This window comes from Scardinius erythrophthalmus, assembly GCF_964197995.2.
Source record: "Scardinius erythrophthalmus genome assembly, chromosome: 5".
Lineage (NCBI taxonomy): Eukaryota > Metazoa > Chordata > Actinopteri > Cypriniformes > Leuciscidae > Scardinius > Scardinius erythrophthalmus.
Genome location: NC_138225.1, coordinates 27,081,182 through 27,101,197, shown reverse-complemented (window position 1 = coordinate 27,101,197; position 20,016 = coordinate 27,081,182). Strand labels below are relative to the sequence as shown.

Genomic DNA, 20,016 nt, shown 5'->3' with positions numbered 1-20,016 from the left:
TCTTATGCTCACCAAGGCTACACTTATTTTAGCAAAAATACAGAAAAAACACTAATATTGAGAGATATTATAAAAGACTTAAATAACAGTATTGTATTTAAATACATTTAACATTCCTGTGATGACAGCTGTATTTTCAGCATCATGTGTCTCATGATCCTTCAGAAATCATTCAATATGCTGATTTGCTGCTCAAGAAACATTTCTTACTATTATTGTTTTGATGAATAGAAAGCTCAAAAGAACGTCTTTACTGTCACTTTTGAACAATTTAATGTGTCCTTGCTGAATAAACATAAATCTCTAAAAAAAAATCTTACCAATCCCAAACTTTTGAATGGTAGTGTTCGTTTTTCTTCTCTCTAAATTATATATAATTTTAACATTAACAAATATTATTACATTATACAATGCTTAACAAACCATTACAACTGTTGCTTGCCTGAAGCACGTGAAATCGCAGTTGCCAGTTGTGTGACGTCATGGTAATTTCATCTATTGTCATGCAAATGAACCCCCAAATCTCCAACCCAGTCTTTGGTGTTCCGATAAGGCATTCATAACTTCTCCGCATGATCCAAAGGAAACTCGAGCCTCCAATAATACTTCCCTTTGGCACCATTACAGTACATGGCACAAGAATTAATTAGACAATCTCTAATGAGCTTGTAAATCCCTTGCTAACTTTGGGTTGCAGATTTCTGGCTCTGTCCATGAGGCCAGAGAAAGAGGGCAATGTAGGACATTTAAGGTGCATTGGTGATTATTTGATGGTCATTCACAATTTTTGGAGCGGACTTCAATAACAATGCCAGACTCAAATCCAGAGGAAGAAAATTAAAGTCTTATTATTTTCTGACATTCCCCTATAAATCACATTTTATTAAATACTTTGGTATGTGTGAATCAATAACTCTTGGTGGAAAAACTATCCTACTCTCCATTTTCCGGACGAAGTAAGCATTTTTTGCCAGAATGACCTTTGAGACTTTCCATCGATTTGAAAAATCTACTTGTTTTGAGTGCAAATGTATTATAACACGGTCACTAGCAAGTAAATCCTTCTGAAGCACAGCGCTTCTCACAGTAACACTCCAAGTAATTATGTCTCAGACAATCTATCTGATACAACACTGATGCTGGGCTCCTTCTGTTCCTCACTACAGGCAGTCAAGTTAACAAATCGTTATGTGGCTGTAAATGCATACACATTGCCTTTGCCGTAATGATCAAATCTGGACATTAACTAGCTAACAAACGCTATCAGCATGCAAGCTGATACTCATCATATATGAATAATAATATAGTGCTGTTAAATATAGAAGGAAAGAGTGTTTCTTTTTTTTTAAATGCCAAAATGTAAGAGATGATGTACTTGACTGCTGTTTTTATAGAGGTTACAATAGTATAATCTTATACCCACACACATATAAACGTCCAAAAATGTGCCCTGTCTCTTCAGAAAAAAATTGCTTATTTTAATATAATATAATATATATATATATATATATATATATATATATATATATGCAAAATGTAAACACAAATAGTTCTGTTTTCTTTCTCTCTCTCTATATATATGCAAAATGTAAACACAAATACGTTCTGTTTTCTTTCTCTCTGTGGTCTTTTCCAAGAGAAAGAGAGAGAGAAAGATGTATGTTCCTTCCTGTAGTCTCTCTGGAAGTCACCAGGGAAATTTAGTATATAGAGCAGACGCGAGTCTCGTGGGTGACGCAGAGCTAAATAACCACGTTATCTAACCAGAATATAATCTAATACTATAGCTCTCATCTCTCTCCCACTGAGATCAACTATTTTTTATTTTATGGCCAAGGAATTGTTCCTGGGAGGCCTGATAAAGAAAGATTTTTAGAGAAATCTAAATGAAACCAAAAATTATTTTAATTATATTACTTTTAAAGAAATATTGTTAAACTGGGAATATAATAATGTAATGTTCTTTAGATGTAAATAAATTAGATTTCCTTTCTCCAATTCATAGTATAACCCCAATTTTACTGATTTTATTGGAACATATTCATAAGAGAGCACTGTAATTAACGACAGTAGCTTGTAATTCATCATTGCTGTAAGGGAAACATAGATGCAGGTCTCACCTGGATTGCAATCCGGACAGCACTGTTCACGGTGCGGTATAGTTAGGGTTCCCAATGGACAGGTGGGACAGGAGTGCTGATAACAGGTCACATGACCCTCTTGACACTGGCACTCACGACATGGCCCCTCTCTGACACTCTCCAGATTCTGAGACCAGAGACACAAAAGATACAGTAAACACAATTATTTTGCTTAGAAAAAAAATGTGTTATAATTGCATTTATTAATCTTGCAAACCATAAATCAAGTGCTCATGTTTACTTACAGTGAGGCGTCTAAAACTCTTGACATTGGCTTTCCGTCCCTAAACGGACAAAGACAGTCAGAGTGATTGATTGATTGATTGATTGATTGCGATATTGATTTACTTGTTATCAAATGCTCATTGTACACTATTGTAAAAAAAAAAAAAACATTTTAAAGAAATATATACTTCTATTCAGAAAGGACATTTTAATTTTTCAAATTAAAAGTTAAAAAAAATTATATTTCAAACAAATGCACTTCACTTGAACATTCAATTCATCAACGAATCGGATTCCACAAATATATTAAACAGCATAACTGTTTTCAACAACAGTAATAATAATTTTAAAACATTAAAACAGGAAAAAGTGATTTTATATTGTAAAAAAATAGTCATAATATTACTGTTTTTACCATATTTTTGAATGATAGTGCATGTATTTTATATGTGAACATGGATATAAGAGAACTAAATGTCATTTAAAGGTGGCGGCAGATAAAGCTTCATACCTTTTGGTCTGGCTGTGAATATGTACAGGAACTGGTTGTTGTCTTACACTCTGGGCAGCACTTCCCAGGCAAATGGACCAGTTTTTCTCCCTGGCACAAGGTGTGAAATATTAGCTCATTTAATTTCAGTATGAAACACCCCGAGGGGAATGATTAGCTGTCTCACACAGAGCCACAAATCTCTAATTACATCACATTTCCAATTCTACCTCTGAGGTTCTTTATAGGGGGCTGTTATCTATAGTCATTTCCATTCATGAGAGAATCTTTAGTTGTTTCTGTGTAAAACAGTTTGATCACCAAAGTCATGGTGGTCTTACGGGGAGATCAGCAGATGTCAGTGAAATATGGAGCTACAGATGGGAAAGACAGATTGATCAATGTTTTCAAAAAGATAGATAAGCGTCTGTTGTGTTTCTGTGTTGTTTAATCAGATGCTCTATTACTATGACTTCAAAGAACAGGACCTTCACACCACTGCACCGAAAAAAGGTTTAACCTAATAATGTGCTTCATGTGAGAACATCTAAATTTACACCAACAAAACTAAATTTAAAGCTGTTGTTCACCCAAAAATTTAAATGAAAATACTGTCATTATTTACTCAACCACGTTGTTCATCTTCACAACACAAATGAAGATATTTGAAATATTGTTTCATCATTTTTGTCCATCAATTGAAAGTCCACGCAACCAAAACTTCCACACATCAAAAAGCACAAAAAGACATGATTCGAGCAGTTTAATCCAAGTCTTCTGAAGAAACATGATTGCTTCATATGATGAACTTATTTAATTTAAGCTTTTATTCACAATAAAAATATCTTCTTTGTGTTACAAAGATGAACAAAAGTCTTATGGGATTGGATTGACATTAGGGTGAGTAAATTATGTGTTTGGGGGGTAATCATCCCTATAAGAGTAGAAATTTCTCCAAATAATTGCGTGTTACCAATTTTTACAGTGTGTATAATACTTTTACGCACCAGAATGTGTCACATTTTAAATGTATAGGAGTAATTTCTGTGTAATACTCCAATCAACATCTATTATGAACTCTACCATGATCCTAGAGAAGTTCACAGGACTTAAAAAATATTTTTAAGTCAGAGTTTCCTTTCTAAAGGATAACCTTTACATTGACTGTCCTGGATTTGGGCCAAAAGTACAATTAAAAAGTGATGAATCTTCCCAGTGCTCAACCTTTCACAGCAGCTTATGATTAATGGAAAATATATAGGAAAATATATTGATTGAATACCGTTATAATCAGGGTCCGAAATTAACTTTTTGGCTCACCTGCCACGGGGACTGGTAGATGAAAAAATCCACCAGCCAAGCATATTTTTTACCGGCCAAAATAATAAACAGCCTTTTTTTTTGTCACATATACATTCATTTCAGTAGTTTTAATTGAGATAATAAGGTAGGCCTATTATGTTGAATACAAACATAAAAAAATGTCCAGAGCAAAATTTGAAATGTAGCCTATAAAAAAAAACAACTTAACATATGTATTGATCAAAATGTGAGAAATATATGAAATATTATCATTGGGGTGAAAAAAATAATAATAATTTGTGAGTTTTGTTACCTGACTGTGGTAAGAGGCAGAACGTAACTTACTCGGTTCGGTTCCCTGAGAGATAAGGGAACGAGTATTGCGTTGCAAACGCTATGAGAAAACTCCTTTTCTCGAGAAAAGAACGACCATGGTGTGTAAACAGAAGCAGCGGCGGAAATATGCACGATCCGCGAGTGCTGAAGACGTTCTGCACGGCTTTGATGGCACCGCAGGAGGACACAAATGGGCGGCGACAGCTTCTTTTTCCTCAGCGCCGTCAACAGAAAGAGCGTTAACTGTACGTACACACCGCCGCCGACTTGAGCTGCAAAGAAACTCTGGCCACCCTGTCAAGGACGTTTGTCAAAAAGTACTGGGAAGCTTGACCGCTCTGAATGGTGAGTGAGTGCGCGCGCGCGGCCGGGACTCGCTCTCTCTCTCTGCTCGTGCGTGCGCGCTTAAAATTTCATATTTTGTTATGAACATTCACCCGCCAGTGTGGCGGATAGCCTTTTGAGATTTACTCGCCAAACAGAAAATTTACCCGCATTTGGCGCTTGGCGGGTGTTAATTTCGGACCCTGGTTATAATTCATAACCAGGACAAATGACCATAGATATAATGTGCCCCAGGTTTTAAAATCTCTTACTATATTTTGCCCTAATAATTTTTAATGGCGGTATATAGGACATCCCCCAGCTGAGCTTGTTAATTGTTTCTTTTAATGAATAGGGCAAGCATGTGTTCCTGCTGATGGCTCTGCATCGAAATTTGGACACATACCCGTGGGCACTCCGATCTGGCACACTCGACCCGTTGGCACAGCACCTGACCCCGTTCACACATGCAGAACTCACAACCCGTGCCGTTCCACATATCGCCATGGTAACGTATGATGCCCTCATAGAGGCAGCTGCCTTTAGACTGGACACAATCTTCACAGCACAGGCCAGCTCGCTTGACCTTCATCTGACCCTGAGATGAACACATGTTAGCACAAACTGTATTATAAACACACTTGCTCATTCACATCAAATAGTTTTGTCTTGTGCCTCAGTTTGTAAAAACAAAAGAAAATCCATTGTAAAAAATGATATCCCTTAAATTGAGCTTAAGATTTATCTAACCCAGGATATTTCTTTAAAGACCCCACGATATTGTTTTACAAGTGTGATGACGTATTTGGAAGTTTGGGAAGTTTGGGCGAGAGTAACTGAAGGGCTCATCCCTATTTAGGAAAATTGCCAGTATGAGAAAAACAATCATTTTAAAATCTGTATAACTGCTAAAAAATGAATTTTGCCAACTTTTAGCATATAAATGGACTAAACGTTAATAGATATGAATGAAAAAGCCATTAAATTCTCATTTTGATCTCATGGGGTGATTTCACGCTCTTTAAGGTTTTACACTTATTAAGGTAAGACATAAAAGTATTGTTATAAAGCACAGCACATAAGATCATAAATTTTGCATGAAAGCAAAAGACTGAGATGGAAAACACCCCGGAGCAACAGACAAAATGCAAAATATATAGCGCAAACAATAATAGATGATGAAAAATCCTAACTATTACTTTCAGGCTTAAGAAGCATAAACCACAAGAATCAAAGTGAGATTCTATTAAATTATAAAATATACTAGTCAGTTGGCCAGCAGCTTCTCTTTCGTGATCTTCTCAGTAAGTTTGCTAGTCAAGTAACTGTCTTTGACATGAAGTGTTGGGGTGTAATGGATTTCTGCTGACCTTGTCACAGTGGAGAGGAGGGCACTTCTCCGTTTGACAGCGGGACTGACCGCGATCACACACACAGGTGATACAGCTGCCCCTCTGCCACGGCACACCATGCTAAAAACACACACAGACATACACAAAAAAAATAATCAGTGTCAATGGAACATATACACTGTGGTCTGTGTGGAGCCAAACTATTATTAGTCACAGCGGTGAAACTAAAAATGTTGATCATCTCATTTAAACATTTAGCAGACGCTTTTATTCAAAGCGACTTACAAAGGTAACTCCTAACTTATCTTATCTCCTAACAAGCTCACATGTCAATGTCTGGGTTGAATAGATGGTAAGCGAACAATCAGTTCTTGTAATCATCATGTTGGATGCAGGGGAAATGGGCAGGAGCAAAGACCTGAGAGACTTTGACGAGGGCCAACTTGTTACAGCAAGACGACTGGGTCAGAGCATCTCTGAAACGGCAGGGCTTGTGAGTTACTCCTGGTCAGCAGTGGTGAAAATTTACCAACAGTGGTCTGAGGAGGGACAAACCACAAACCGGCGACAGGGTGTTGGGCATCCAAGGCTCATCGATGCATGAGGGCAAACAAAGCTATCCCATCTGATCTGAACTGACTGAAGGTCTTCTGTCGCACAAGTCACAAAAAAGTTTAATGATGGTTACGGGAGGAATGTGTCACAACACACATTGCATTGCTCCCTTTTCGTATGGGGCTGCATAGCCACAGACCAGTCAGAGAGCCCATGATGACCTGTCCACTGTCGAAAGCACCTACAATGGGCACACAAGTGTTGGAACTGGACCTTGGAGCAGTGGAAGAAGGTAGCCTGGTTTGATCAGTCCTGTTTTCCTTTGGCTGAGTAAGTGTGCGCCATCTACCTAAGGAAGCAATGCCAACAGGCAGGCACTGTGAGAAGATGACAGCCGGTGGAGGAAGTGTGATGCTCTGGGCAATGTTCTGCTGGGAAACCCTGGGACTGGACATTCATGTGGACGTCAAGTTGACACTTGCCATCTACCTAAATGTAGCAGACTAGGTACACCCCTTCATGGCAATGGTATTTCCTGATGAAAATGCGCCCTGCCACAATGCACACATTGTTCAAGAATGGTTTGAGGAACATGATGAAGAGTTCAAGGTGTTGCCCTGGCCTCCAGGTTCCCCAGATCTCAATCTGATTGAGCATCTGTGGGATGTGCTGGACCAACAACAAGTCCAATCCACTGCAGCTCCACCTCACAACCTACAGGACTTGAAGGATCAGCTGCTAAAGTCTTAGTGCCAGATATTACAGGACACCTTCAGGGGTCTTATAGAGTCGAAGCCTCGGCGGGTCTGCTCTGTTTTGTCGGCACACGGCACACGGCAACAGCATATTAGGCAGCATTGTTTTGGATCATCGTTGTATGTCATTAATACTATATACTCTATATAGCTTCATTTTTTATGGCATCTCAAAGTTGTTCAAAGATTTAGCAGTAGAATGCATTACAGCACATAATTCATTTAGAATAAATGACAATTTCAGCCACTGCTGTAGTGAACAAGACAAGTACTACAAGGAGATGAAAAGACTGGTGAATGTTATCCTCCCTAAATCCTTGCTTTACTTTCGCACAATCCACTGCGATCAAAAGAGCTGAATTCCACTGAGTGGGACGTGTTCGCTGAGAACACGCCGAAGAGAGAAACAGCCCTAAATGGCAAGCTGATGAGAGATTTTGGAGACGGTTGTGTGAACCGTATATTCAGAGCTGAGGGGATCAACTGGAATAATTTAAGAATTAATCACAAAAAAAAAAAAACATATGATTCAACCACTGTCTGAATATTATACAGCATTTCTATCATAATATTGGCTCTGGTGGTTTGACAATTGTATTAAAGAGGACATGAATGTGTGTGTCCATCACTAAACTGTTGCTCATTAGTAATATATTTTTTATATCACATTTAATCATATACTTTAATTTATCCATCTTAAATACACAGTCCATTAATATAAATGTATATAAGTTATGTATTAATATAAACTTGATTTGCTTTAAATTGTGCTATTATTTTACATTATTACATTTTTTGACTGGTAATATTTTATTTTATTTACTGCTAGATTTGTTTATTCATAATATTATACACATATTGTTTTTTTCTTTTACATTGCACAAGTTATTATTGTATGCAGCAATGCTATAAATGCTTTGGCAATACAAATGTAAGTTTTTTTATGTTAATAAAGCAAACTAAAACGGCAGATTTAGAGAGACCTAGCAAACAGATGAAAAGTCAGTTGAGGGAATAATGTGTATTATGTGTGAACAATGAAGCTAGGAACAAAAGAGGATATAAGGTAAAGAGAAATGTGTTGATGAATGAGTGAAACAGGCACATCACACACATCGGACTCAGACATGGCTCTACCCTCAACTCATCTGCCAAAGTATGAATGATGAACACACTTTAACCCACACTTACCATCACCTCCCTGAAAAGGTCTTCCATAATACAGACATGTACTATATCACATCTGTCATTCTCAATCTATCTCTGCCTTTAGATCTCTATGTATTTTTTACCTGTCTCTAATCTGCTTTCTGGCTTACCTTGTACTCATTCCCCGCCTCCATGCAGGGATTCTGCTCACATTGCGGACAGCACTGTCCTGCCTGAACCACCAGGTTCTCATTCTGCAAATTAAACAAGTACATCAACATGCTGTTTTTAATAGCTAGAACAACTCTTTTTTAGTAAGTGATAACATTTAAACAGGGTTCATTTAACTAGTTTTAGAGATAATGTGGAAGATAACAGTAGTTTACACATCTAGACATGCAGCATTGTTTTTTGCCTTGACTATTACCGACAGATCAAAACACAAAGCACAACTGACAGTTCAGGGTTGTTACTGACCGCTTTGCATGTAACAGGCTGACACTCCGCAACCAGGCATTCAACGCGGCCATTTCCGCATCTACACTTTGTACAGGGGCTGGATGTCCAATCCATCCCATCTCTGTACTCACGGCCTTCCCAGGTGCATGAAGCTATGGAGTGGGAAAGAGCTTTTTATAATTGCAAAAAAAGTACTAAGATCTCTGAAGAAAAAAACCCCACATCATTAGTCTAAGACAGCAGAATAAACCCTCTTGGGACTCATATACAGTAGCTAAGAAAAGAAAGCCTTTTAAAAACAATCAGCAAAACATTCAACAAAGAGAACAGGATCTGAGGCAAACAGATGATTGCTACTAACTTCATGGCTCACATGTAAAAAACTGAAATGTGCTATATCTGTGCCACTAGTGACACCAAACAGAAATGCAAAAATAATGGCTGTTTTCAAACCAGTTTTAAACACTACAACAGTCATTGTTGGGGAAATTCATTGGTTGAGCCAATGCTGTTATAGCCACTCAAACAGATCACAAATGCATCTGAGGCCACTAGAAACTACACACATCATCTTTAAAATTGCAATGTAACGGGAGTAACGTCAGATCAGTTATTGTGTATTGTGACATACATCTCAGGGAAACAGATTATCAAAAAAGAAAAAGAAAAAGTAAGACGGGGTCTTGATCATGACCACTGGTTTTTGAATGGATGGAGGCAGATCTGAATGTGAGCTTGCAGTCGATTGTAAAAAAGGTGCGGGGATTTAAGCAGACTTAATTATTGAAGATTAAAAATGACATGGTCAAAAAATAAAAATAACAAATTAAAAATATGCATGGATAAATTGATCACAATGAGTTCAGTGAGACTCACATACTGACTTTAACATGTACATTTATAAATTAGCAGATATAAATAAATAAGTAAATAAATAAATATAGATATAAATAATCATTTCCAGTGTATTTGGCCTAGAAAAGCTTAGTAAAAAATAAATATACTAAAATGTATTTAAAATACATTTATTTTATGCTAAGTTTACAACAAATACATTTACATGTATGTAGGCTACTTAATATAAATACCCTGCAATTGTACTTTTGGTATACTAAATTGGTATACTTAAAGTCTGCTAAACTGGAACGATTAATTTTGTACTTAATGCACTTTAGTTATCCGGAAATAGTACTGAGGTCCAACTAAAGATATATTTAAGTACATTTGATTGTGCTAAAGTGGAACTATTGCAAGTACACTTTAGGTGCACTTTAAATATCATGCATTTAAAGACTGATGTTATACAGAGATCATACTATCATTACTAATACTGATATTAAAACACATTTTAGGGTAATATTAAGAAATGTGCATTGTGCAATAAAGTACTCCAAATACATTTTTATTATCATATTTATATCAGTAAGTCTCAAGCAATTTGTCAGTAAAAATTTTAATGGATTTGTAGTATACTTAGTATCAAGTATACTACATATTAAAAAAAACATTTTGGTATAAGTTTTTTCACTAGGGACACTAAAATAAAACTGAAAGTGAACTATTTTTTTTTTATAAAAGGAAACAAAAAAGAAAATACTATTAATTTTCATTCAATAAATAGTAAAAAAAAAAAAAAAAACGTTAAAGATATGTGATGTCATGAGTTCCACGAGGAAACTAAATTCTTAAATACAATAGCACAATTTTTTTTCAAAACTTGAAACAGTGGGAGAAAAGTAGTCACTTTCACAAGCAACATAGTATGCCATCAAGCTGTGCATGAAATAAATGTTGTAGCTTACTGTACCTCCATTATGAGTGCATACAGGACAGCAGTCTCCCTCTGGGATGAAAGGACTCTGGTCTTTCCCACAACTAAGAGGAGGACAATCACGTGGCCTGCAGGTCACCTTCCCATGAGAACATGTACACACCGAACATTTGGAATTACTCCATTGACTGTCATGCTGAGAGAGAGAGAGAGAGAGAGAGTGGTGGATCAGGACATGGTTGAAGAGACATGTTGATATTATTCCATAAAAACATGAAATAGACGGTTAACTTTAAATGTGTGCAAACATGCCAAATATCACTTCTTGTTTTGAGCCCCACTGCCAACACAGCTTGTTCCCCAAAATAAATGCTACTTGACTTGGAAGCTACACTGCTTGAATCCTAAACAGAGCACCAAGTGGCTCTTTAGCAGGGGTGATTGGGACAAAAAAGAAGCTTGCTCTGTCAGGGAAGAGTGGAACACAAACAAGAATGCCTTTGTGCACAAAACGAAGCAAGCAACGAGCCGGGTGCTCAACCAGAAGTGGGAAGATTAGCTAAAGGACAGGATGAGGCTTAGAGCATCTTTCATTGGAGTTGTGTCATAAGAAGTGTCACTTACCCCATAAACCGTTCCTTCATGGTGACAAATGCCGGGCAACTGCGCGAAACATTCCGGACAGCACTTGTTGGGTGGGATTCTCAAGCGTTCACCCTTGGAAAACATCCAAAGAAACATTTCAAGAGATGCATTAGCATCCCAGAGATAGATTTTATGAATGAAAATACACTTCAGAGAAAGCTTTATCAGGACTCAGGAGCAATGAGCAAAAATATTCGTCTTTGCAACCAGTGTTATTTTAGTATTATTGATATATTGTAAGTTGTGAATGATTCAATGAGTAACTCATAAACTAGCATAGTGATGTCACCAGCAACAACACCACTTTTGAGGACCAGTACTAACTGTTGTAGAAATCCTTTGAGAACCAGGTAAAATTGAATTCTCTTATGAATGTCTTGGTAGAACCCTCATCATTCTTACCATTTATAACAGCATTCTTAGTATTGGTTTTAATTGGACCAAAAGCATTAATGTTTAATTGTTTTTGTTGTTGTTGTTTTTTCAATTAAACCGCTTTCATTGCTAGAAAACATTGCATTCATCTACTCAGGTACTGTTATTGCCCCTTTTTAATGGCCCATGAGAAATTACTTTATTCTTACCCTCTGAAAGTCACATTGGGGATTTCGGCAGCGAGTGGGTTTGCAGATGACAATATCATTATAGCAGATGCAGTCTTGACAGGTGTCTGGTTTCCATGATGTATTGTTCTATAACAGGAAAAAAGGTACAAAGACATAAATCCATGCACACCAAATGCTATCAACTCTCAGTTGATCAACACTAAAAAGTAATTCCCTGACATCTGGAGATGAAAACATAAAAAGAAGTCAAAGCTCTAATAATGATGCCAAGAACAGTAATATCCCTACCCACTAAACATTCCCAATCATCAATTTTCAAAAAGGCTTCAGAATATTTTTGTTAGAAAGTCTTAACTGAAACCATTAAACATGGCCATTAGAAATAGTAAAGCTGTCTTGCATTTAACCCCACACATTCCCATTTCCAACAATAAATGTTAGAGCATCAACAGATAAAAGCTTTTACTTTAGTATTTTAAGATCTATTAACAGTCTTGCCTGAGGGACCTCCTGCTTTAAAGGTATCAGATGAACAGAGAGGTAAAACAGAGGAGAAGCCTCCTTTATGTCAAGCTAGCCTTTTTCCTGAACTAATCCAAGCAGAAAGACAAACAGACAGAGAACCATGCTGGAGTTTGGATTGGTCCTCAAACAGGTTTTTCTTTTTTCAAAAAGGGTTTTTTCAAAAAACTTCAAGAAAGGCGAGAGTGAATGAAACATTAAACAAGTTCATGAACAAGTTATTTTTGATGAATCAGTGACCGACCTAGCCTGGCAAGCCAGACCTACATCAGGATGTTGGGTCTGGCAACTCACCATAGACACGGCTCAATCCGAGGGGCGGGATAAACGGCTGTCTTTCAAATTCCCTCTGCGCGCAATAGGACAGCGTTTTCCCAACAGTGGAGCTAGTTGATAGATTCAACTTTTGCCATATCTGGCCGGCAAAACTACGAACACATCTTCCTTTTTTTAAGAATGACTTAAGTGCCGTTCTTTGCTCTTTTCTCAAAGAAAAACCTAACTCCAAGTCCTCCAGAGTCGCGGACAAAGCCGATTCGAAAGATGTTCGCCAGCAGCAGCCGTCATTCTTTGTTTTCAAGTGGCAGGGAACCGTCGCAACTCTGTCGTCATTATGTTAAGCCCGCCCCGCCTACTCTATAGACAACGTGATTGGCCTGACCCAATTTAGGTTTTTGCAGCTCGAAAGTCAGTGGAGAGTTGCTAGACTGCCCTGGCTGCAAAATACATTTTGCTGCCGTTAGGGTGCGTCTAGATTTCTAGGCTATGACCGACCGGGAACTCAGGCAAAACCAAACATAGAAATGACTGAAAACTAAACCAAAACAGAACATACATGTGACACTACAGTATATACACACAAAACTTTGATTTGCTCTTTCTGATCATAAATTCTGTTCAGTTGTATTATAAATCACACACAGTGACAGCTATCCTGAGGAGGCATCTTGTCAAACTGACATTTTGAGCAAGTGTTGATGGGTTGGGCATTTCAGCACAGCACCTAGCCTCTGAAGTGACACTCTGCACAGATGTCTTAATGGGGAATGGCCCCAGCGTGGCTTTGAATGGCTAGCTCAGAAAGATCTGAGGACAGTCAATATTCTCAGCAAACTGCCCGTGGTATCCAGAGGCCCAGGGTGGTGATAGAATCTCGGTTGTTAGTGTTCTAAAAACGCATCTAATGTGATGTGTGGCATGCAGCACATTCAGATAAAATTGTGAAAATGTAACATTGCACAAATTTAGCCATGTCATGGGGGAAATAAGCTTTGAATACATTAATATGTTAAAGGGACAGCACATTCAAAAATGAAAATATGCATTATTCCGAGAACATGTGACATTCTTTATTCTCTGAAACACAAAAGTAAATTTTTGAAGAATATTATGGCTACTCCTTTCCACAAAAAGAAAGCAAATGATAACCGAGGCTGTCAAGCTTCAAATGAAAGATTATTAGAAATTATTTTAGATTTTATTTTTTTGGTTGAACTTTAACCAAGAGCCTTAATAAGGGCAGGAGAATTAAAAGAAAAAGTGTGATGTGATTTCTTACCTTAATCATAATTTGACAAAACCCTCTGTGGGACATTACTCACAAAACTCCTGACATTTCATAAAATAATAATTTTATCAAACCAATCAAAATGATAAGTCTGAAACAACTGTCTGCACCTGAGGTAGAACTAAGAATCAAAACATCTGCTTCTTGTTCACTCACATTAGCTTTGTTCCTATTGCATAGTCGGTTACATAAGCAAGGCCCTGAAGTTAAATTTATTTTATTTTTCAGTAATTACTGAGAGATTGTTGTATTTCTCCAGCAGAGTTTGGCGCATTTTTGAGCAAGCTACGGCTTTGAGATAATGAATTTTTTGTCAGCTGAACAAATTAGGCCACAGAAATGTGTGCTCCAAACACAAAAGTAATACAAATGAAATGACAGCAGTCTAAGATTGACACCTGTCTAATGAAAATATATATTCAAAGTGCCCCTATTATGATTTTTCGAATATTCCCTTTCATGTAGTGTGTAATATCAACGAATGTGAACATTCTGCAAAGCTGTATCGCTGATCACTGAGAAAGCCTCATGAGCTGAAATTCACACACTGTCCGACACACACTGTAAGCGGTAAACCAATCACAACAGATTGGGCCGTCTGGCCAATCCGAGCAAAGGAGCCCACAGAAAGGAGGGATTTAGAGAGAATGATTCATTCATCAAGTTGTTTGAGAATCATTGAACAATGTGGTGATGTGCAGTGTATATTATGCGAAAATGAAAGTGTTAATTTGACTTTTGATGTATGTAAACCTCTTGTAGAAGACCTCCAAAACAAAATTAGTCAACTTTAAAATAGCATAATAGGGGCACTTTAAGTTAATTGTGAGGAAAAAGCTCTGACATTTAAGATCTATAAATTAAAAATGAGTCACAAAACATTTCCATGAGGAGCAACGCAGTTACTTAAGTTTCTAATCAGGTATATACGTATATACAGCATTCAAAATGTTATGACACATTTAAACAGTGTTATTGTTCATTAAAACCAAAACTATTAACTATTTTTGGTATTTAAAAATGTCTGAATTTAATTGCATTACATCACAAAACATCAAACCATTTAAAAAAGAAAAATCTCAGAGTTTAGTTTTCTGAGCTATATTTGCAGTAAATACAATGTATAGTAAGTCTTTTCTCTCTAAGTTCACAAAGGTGTCCTAACAGAGCAACTTCAGTGCAGTAGGTCAATGCAAGTTACTATGAATATTTTCCACAAAGTTTTACATTCAAATAATACTATAATAGAACATTTTAAACCTTATATTACTACACACTAAAGCTGAGGTTTTCTAAAGGTGGTTTTGGAGGCACATACACACCTTCCCCAAAAAGAAGAGAGAACGGGTATCCCTGTCAAAAAAGCTATTTGGTTGATGTATTGGGTTGTCTTAAACACAAAGTAAAAGCTTGAATGAGCCCCGGCCCTGGCCCCGCTTGGAACAACGTATGAGAAGAATCGACAAATAAGGACACTTGTTGCTGAAGCTAAAGATAGGTCTGGATCTGGACCAACTAACTTGTTTAAGCTAACAGGAGCATACTGTGGGTAAGGTATATCTGCACAATCTCCAGGCCACACCAGAGTTTGTGTGACAGAACATATTTGATAAATCAGCTGAGGAAGTAATGTGACATATTTGGTGGGCCACTCAGGTACAATTCAGATACACACCATTACCCACAGACAAATGGTCTCTTGTGTGCACTGGAGGATTTGAGACTGTATAGCGAAGAAAACAATTTATCTTCTGTTTCTGTGTCATTCTAAAGTATCATGTCTCTAGAAAGTCTCTACTCAAAGTAATAACAGCAGTGGCTATTTAAATGGAGTTTAAAAAAAATGTATCTGGGTGAAAACATCACATTAAAACCCTCAAGGTCACATGTAAATGTTCCTATTTCAATTCTATAAGCTAAAGACTACTAGCCAAGCAAGCAGAAGGTAATTGAGTCCAAATTGAGCTGGCCTTGATTTAGGCAGTGAGAGATCAGCCAGAACCGAACCATTGCACAGACTAATTCAATTAGAGAATGTGCTAAATCGTGTCCCCCAGCCAATTCAGTCCACTAAAGCAGTGGCTGACGGCCAAAGTTACAACCAATGCAACTTAACCTACAGTTTGAGAGATCTTATATAAGCACATCCTACATCAATTATATGGATGGTATTGGTCGTGTGGGATGACAAAGCAGTTAGAGAAATGTTAATTTTTTGCTAATGTATTATACATTGTTGCTGCACATTCTGCACAAAAACATTCTCTTGAAAGCATCAGTAAAAATGTGTTGCAATGTTTTGCATTGTTTTCATTGTATACCACTCAAAGCTGCAAATGCTGCATTTATTTAATAAACAATACAGTAAAAACAGTAATATTGTGAAATATTATTACAGTTTAAAAAAATGAGCATTACTCCAGTCTTCGGTGTCACACAATCCTTCCGAAATCATTCTAATGTCCTGATTTGGTGTTCATGAAAGATTTCTTATCAATGTTGAGAACAGTTGTGCTGCTTAGGCCTAATATTTTTGTGAAAACATTTTTGAAGAACGGAAAGTTCAAAAGACCAGCATTTATTTGAAACCGAAACCTATGTCTTCACCTTTTATCAATTGAATGTGTCCTTTCAGAGAGAAAAAAACTTACAAACCACAAATTTTTTTAATGATAGTTTATAACGTCCAACTTGCTGCCTATTTTGTGTTAAATTAATTGATTAATTAATTACTCACATGAAATATGGTGCTCATAAAACAAAACATCATAGATCACCATGATCAAAAATCCCAGCAAGTTGTTCACAAGTCCAGTAAAAATAAAAAGTGATTTGTTAGTGTTCTGTTACAAAACCTTGTCTCTGACATTCCTGGGCAGAGTGGGCATATGTGAAAAAAAAAAGCCATGGGTGACCCTCTCTTTAGTAACAAAATGATGCAAAATGCATGAGGGACATCTGGCACCATGTTTTATGAAAGGATGGCATGTTAAAGACACAGCGCTATGTCTGCTGTTCCTTTGAATAAATATGGGCTTGAATACATTCAAATGTATTCAGTTTCTGCACTTCAATTGCCTTCTACACAACTTCTTTCTTATGCCAGCCAAGCATGATTATATGCAAATTTCTTGCAAGGCAAGCGGTGAGACTAAAAGGTTGCCAAAAAGGATGTCTAAATCTATTTATCACTGCACAAATATGCTCAAATGGTCACATCTTGTTTAGGGAAATTAAAGCAGGAAGAAACATCATAAAAACGTTGATGTGGAAACTTTTACAACTATATAGCGTCTAATTATGCTTCGTTTTTATATTAAAACTAATTTAAATGTCCCAGAGTGGATTTATTCTCTCTTTGTTATTTTTAATAGCCTGTACAGTTCTTCCATTCAAAAGCAAATGTGATAATTACTGCGTTCTGAACGAGCAGAGACGTGTCTCATATGGAAAACTGAACGTGTATCTTCCCTCATCTCCACTACTCTGTGAGAATTCAATTTTCCATGCGCAGTTTAAAATCTTCTGGTCCCTGATGTAAACACTGAAATTATGACTAAAATGAAGGCTGTCAAGACATGTACATAGTTTAGCTCCAACATAAAAAGAAACAAATAAATTATAGCTTCACCTTTATGTTATGCAGCTCTATATCCACATCTCATCACCGCATTTGTAAATGACTTGGAAACCTCGTAAGTAATCAATAATCATTGATAATCACTCAATAATCATCTCTGATAACAGTCCTGATGTCATAGATGCAGGAAAATAAGAATTACTGTCATTAAATGGCAACATGTGTTATCATCACTGTCATTCTTTTCAGAAAAATAAAAACAGGAATAAATATGGCTGTACGTTTCTTAGAACTAAGAGAAAGTTTCAAAAGCCCTTCAGAATTTGACAGCACTTTTAAAAGACAGAAAAAATTTACAGAGCAATTTTTTTTTTTTTTTTTACAAATTTACAGAGCAGATGTATCATGGACATTTTAGTTGATTGCACTCAAATAATATGATACATTATTGCAGAAAGCAGCTTTCAGTTTGACTGGAGGGAAGCTGAATAATGGAGCCATTGAAATACTTGGTGTGTATTAGGGTATAAGTGGAGACACTTAGTGTTAGAAGATAAAAAACATGGACGTAATGAAAGTGAAGAGGAAATTAAGGAGGAAAAGGAACATTTTTTTTAGATAAACTCCTCTGCATGTGGTCAAACACCATGACCAGTGCAGACAGGCTTTTCAATAATTCACAGTTTCTGTCTTACAGCTTGTTATTTTTAATAAAAAATAGGAAAAAGCCAAGAGCTTCAAATTGTGTTGAAAGCATTAAAATATTAACTATATCCACGCCACTAATGAAGCTCAATCTGGCTTTATTCTGTCAGCAATGATTTATTAACACTGACAGATGATTTCTACATGAATTTCACATTATTTGTACCTTAATACAAACTATTATGATCATGATCTATTATGATATACAAACGATCACTTCACTTCAATGAGCACTTCTGTCCTACATACCTATTGAATTATGAATGCTAAAAACCTTGAAAGATGACAGGGAAAACAACAACACTGCACTCTAGGAAGCTCTTTGGACGGCTCAGGTGGTGAAAGAGTGATGGTAAATTATTTACAAAAACTGGCTTTGTAGAAAACCTGTTCTTGGGGCGGGATTGGTCAAACAATGTGGGAGATTTGCCATGAAAAAGGGACCACTTTAAGAGTGCTGTTTCCGACACTGAAGAATGCAGGCAGTGTGTTAATGGTTAACAATTATGTGCTGGATGGTTGATCAAACAGATTTATACCAACAGGTGAGTCAGTTCACTCTTGGTCAATTATTTTGCTTGCAAATATAAATTGAATCAGAAATCTAAATTCCGTCTACATACACTACAATTCAAAATGTTTGTAGGAAAGATTTTTTAAATGTTAGGACCTGCAGAGGTGTGTTATTGCAAAGAAATGCCAATGAAAAATTAAATTAAAGAAAAAAAAACATTTTTTAAAATAAAATGCCTGACAAAGCTCTCAAATGGTTTTTACTTTTTTATTTTTTTATTTTTGCAAGCTATGACAGTGTGCAGCACTTTCTATATTAGTTAGGGGTGTTTATGTATTATATATTAAAATAAAAATTCTAAAATGAAAACAAAACCCTTAGCAAACACTCTGTTGGGGACCTCTGCTGCCCCTGACTATTGACTAAAATGCAGCCTTAGACTATGGTCTGTGTAAACAGTTGTCTGTCGAGGAACACTGTGCATGTGTATCGATTTAGTTCTCATCTGGCATACTGGCCTTTTTGCGAATCAAAACATTTCTTATTTGCACTCAATCAATATTTAACCTGGAACAGGTTGTTGTCACTCAATGCTTTATAGAGCTCCAGCCAAATATAAAAGTCTCAAGTGTTCATGCGCGTAGCGCTGAAACCCTATTGTAATTGTTAAATTTTCCCAAGAGCAGCATTCTTCCCTTAAAGTGATCGGCCAGACCAAACCTTAAAGGTCCCGTTGCATGCGATTCCATGTTTCAAACTTTAGTTAGTGTGTAATGTTGCTGTTAGAGCATAAATAATATCTGTAAAATTATAAAGCTCAAAGTTCAATGCCAAGCGAGATATTTTATTTAACAGAAGTTGACTACAAAAAACGGCTCGATTGGACTACATCCCTCTACATCCTGCATTAGTGACATCACCAGAACCGTTTCTTGACTAACCTCCGCCCACAGGAATGCTCCCTCAACTCTACTGGCTACTTGCGCACTTCTTATAACTTAGCCTACTGTGTTTACTCAGCTCTTACGGTGATTTTCTGAAGTAAAACTGACGCTTCA

At 36.8% G+C, this 20,016-nt stretch overlaps 1 protein-coding gene across 2 annotated transcripts in view; it reads right to left on the bottom strand.

The window, feature by feature from the left end:
* The window catches only part of fras1 (Fraser extracellular matrix complex subunit 1), a 121,197-nt gene that overhangs the window by 76,649 nt on the left and 24,532 nt on the right, over positions 1–20,016 (bottom strand). For both annotated transcript variants that reach the window (XM_081366311.1, XM_081366312.1), the window contains exons 3-12: positions 12,089–12,196; positions 11,484–11,576; positions 10,896–11,055; positions 9,107–9,240; positions 8,800–8,883; positions 6,189–6,290; positions 5,225–5,416; positions 2,878–2,967; positions 2,387–2,425; positions 2,121–2,268 (exon numbers count right to left, since the gene is read on the bottom strand). In XM_081366311.1, the coding sequence (XP_081222437.1) occupies positions 2,121–2,268; positions 2,387–2,425; positions 2,878–2,967; positions 5,225–5,416; positions 6,189–6,290; positions 8,800–8,883; positions 9,107–9,240; positions 10,896–11,055; positions 11,484–11,576; positions 12,089–12,196 (1,150 nt within the window). The remainder of the gene's footprint in view (positions 1–2,120; positions 2,269–2,386; positions 2,426–2,877; positions 2,968–5,224; positions 5,417–6,188; positions 6,291–8,799; positions 8,884–9,106; positions 9,241–10,895; positions 11,056–11,483; positions 11,577–12,088; positions 12,197–20,016) is intronic.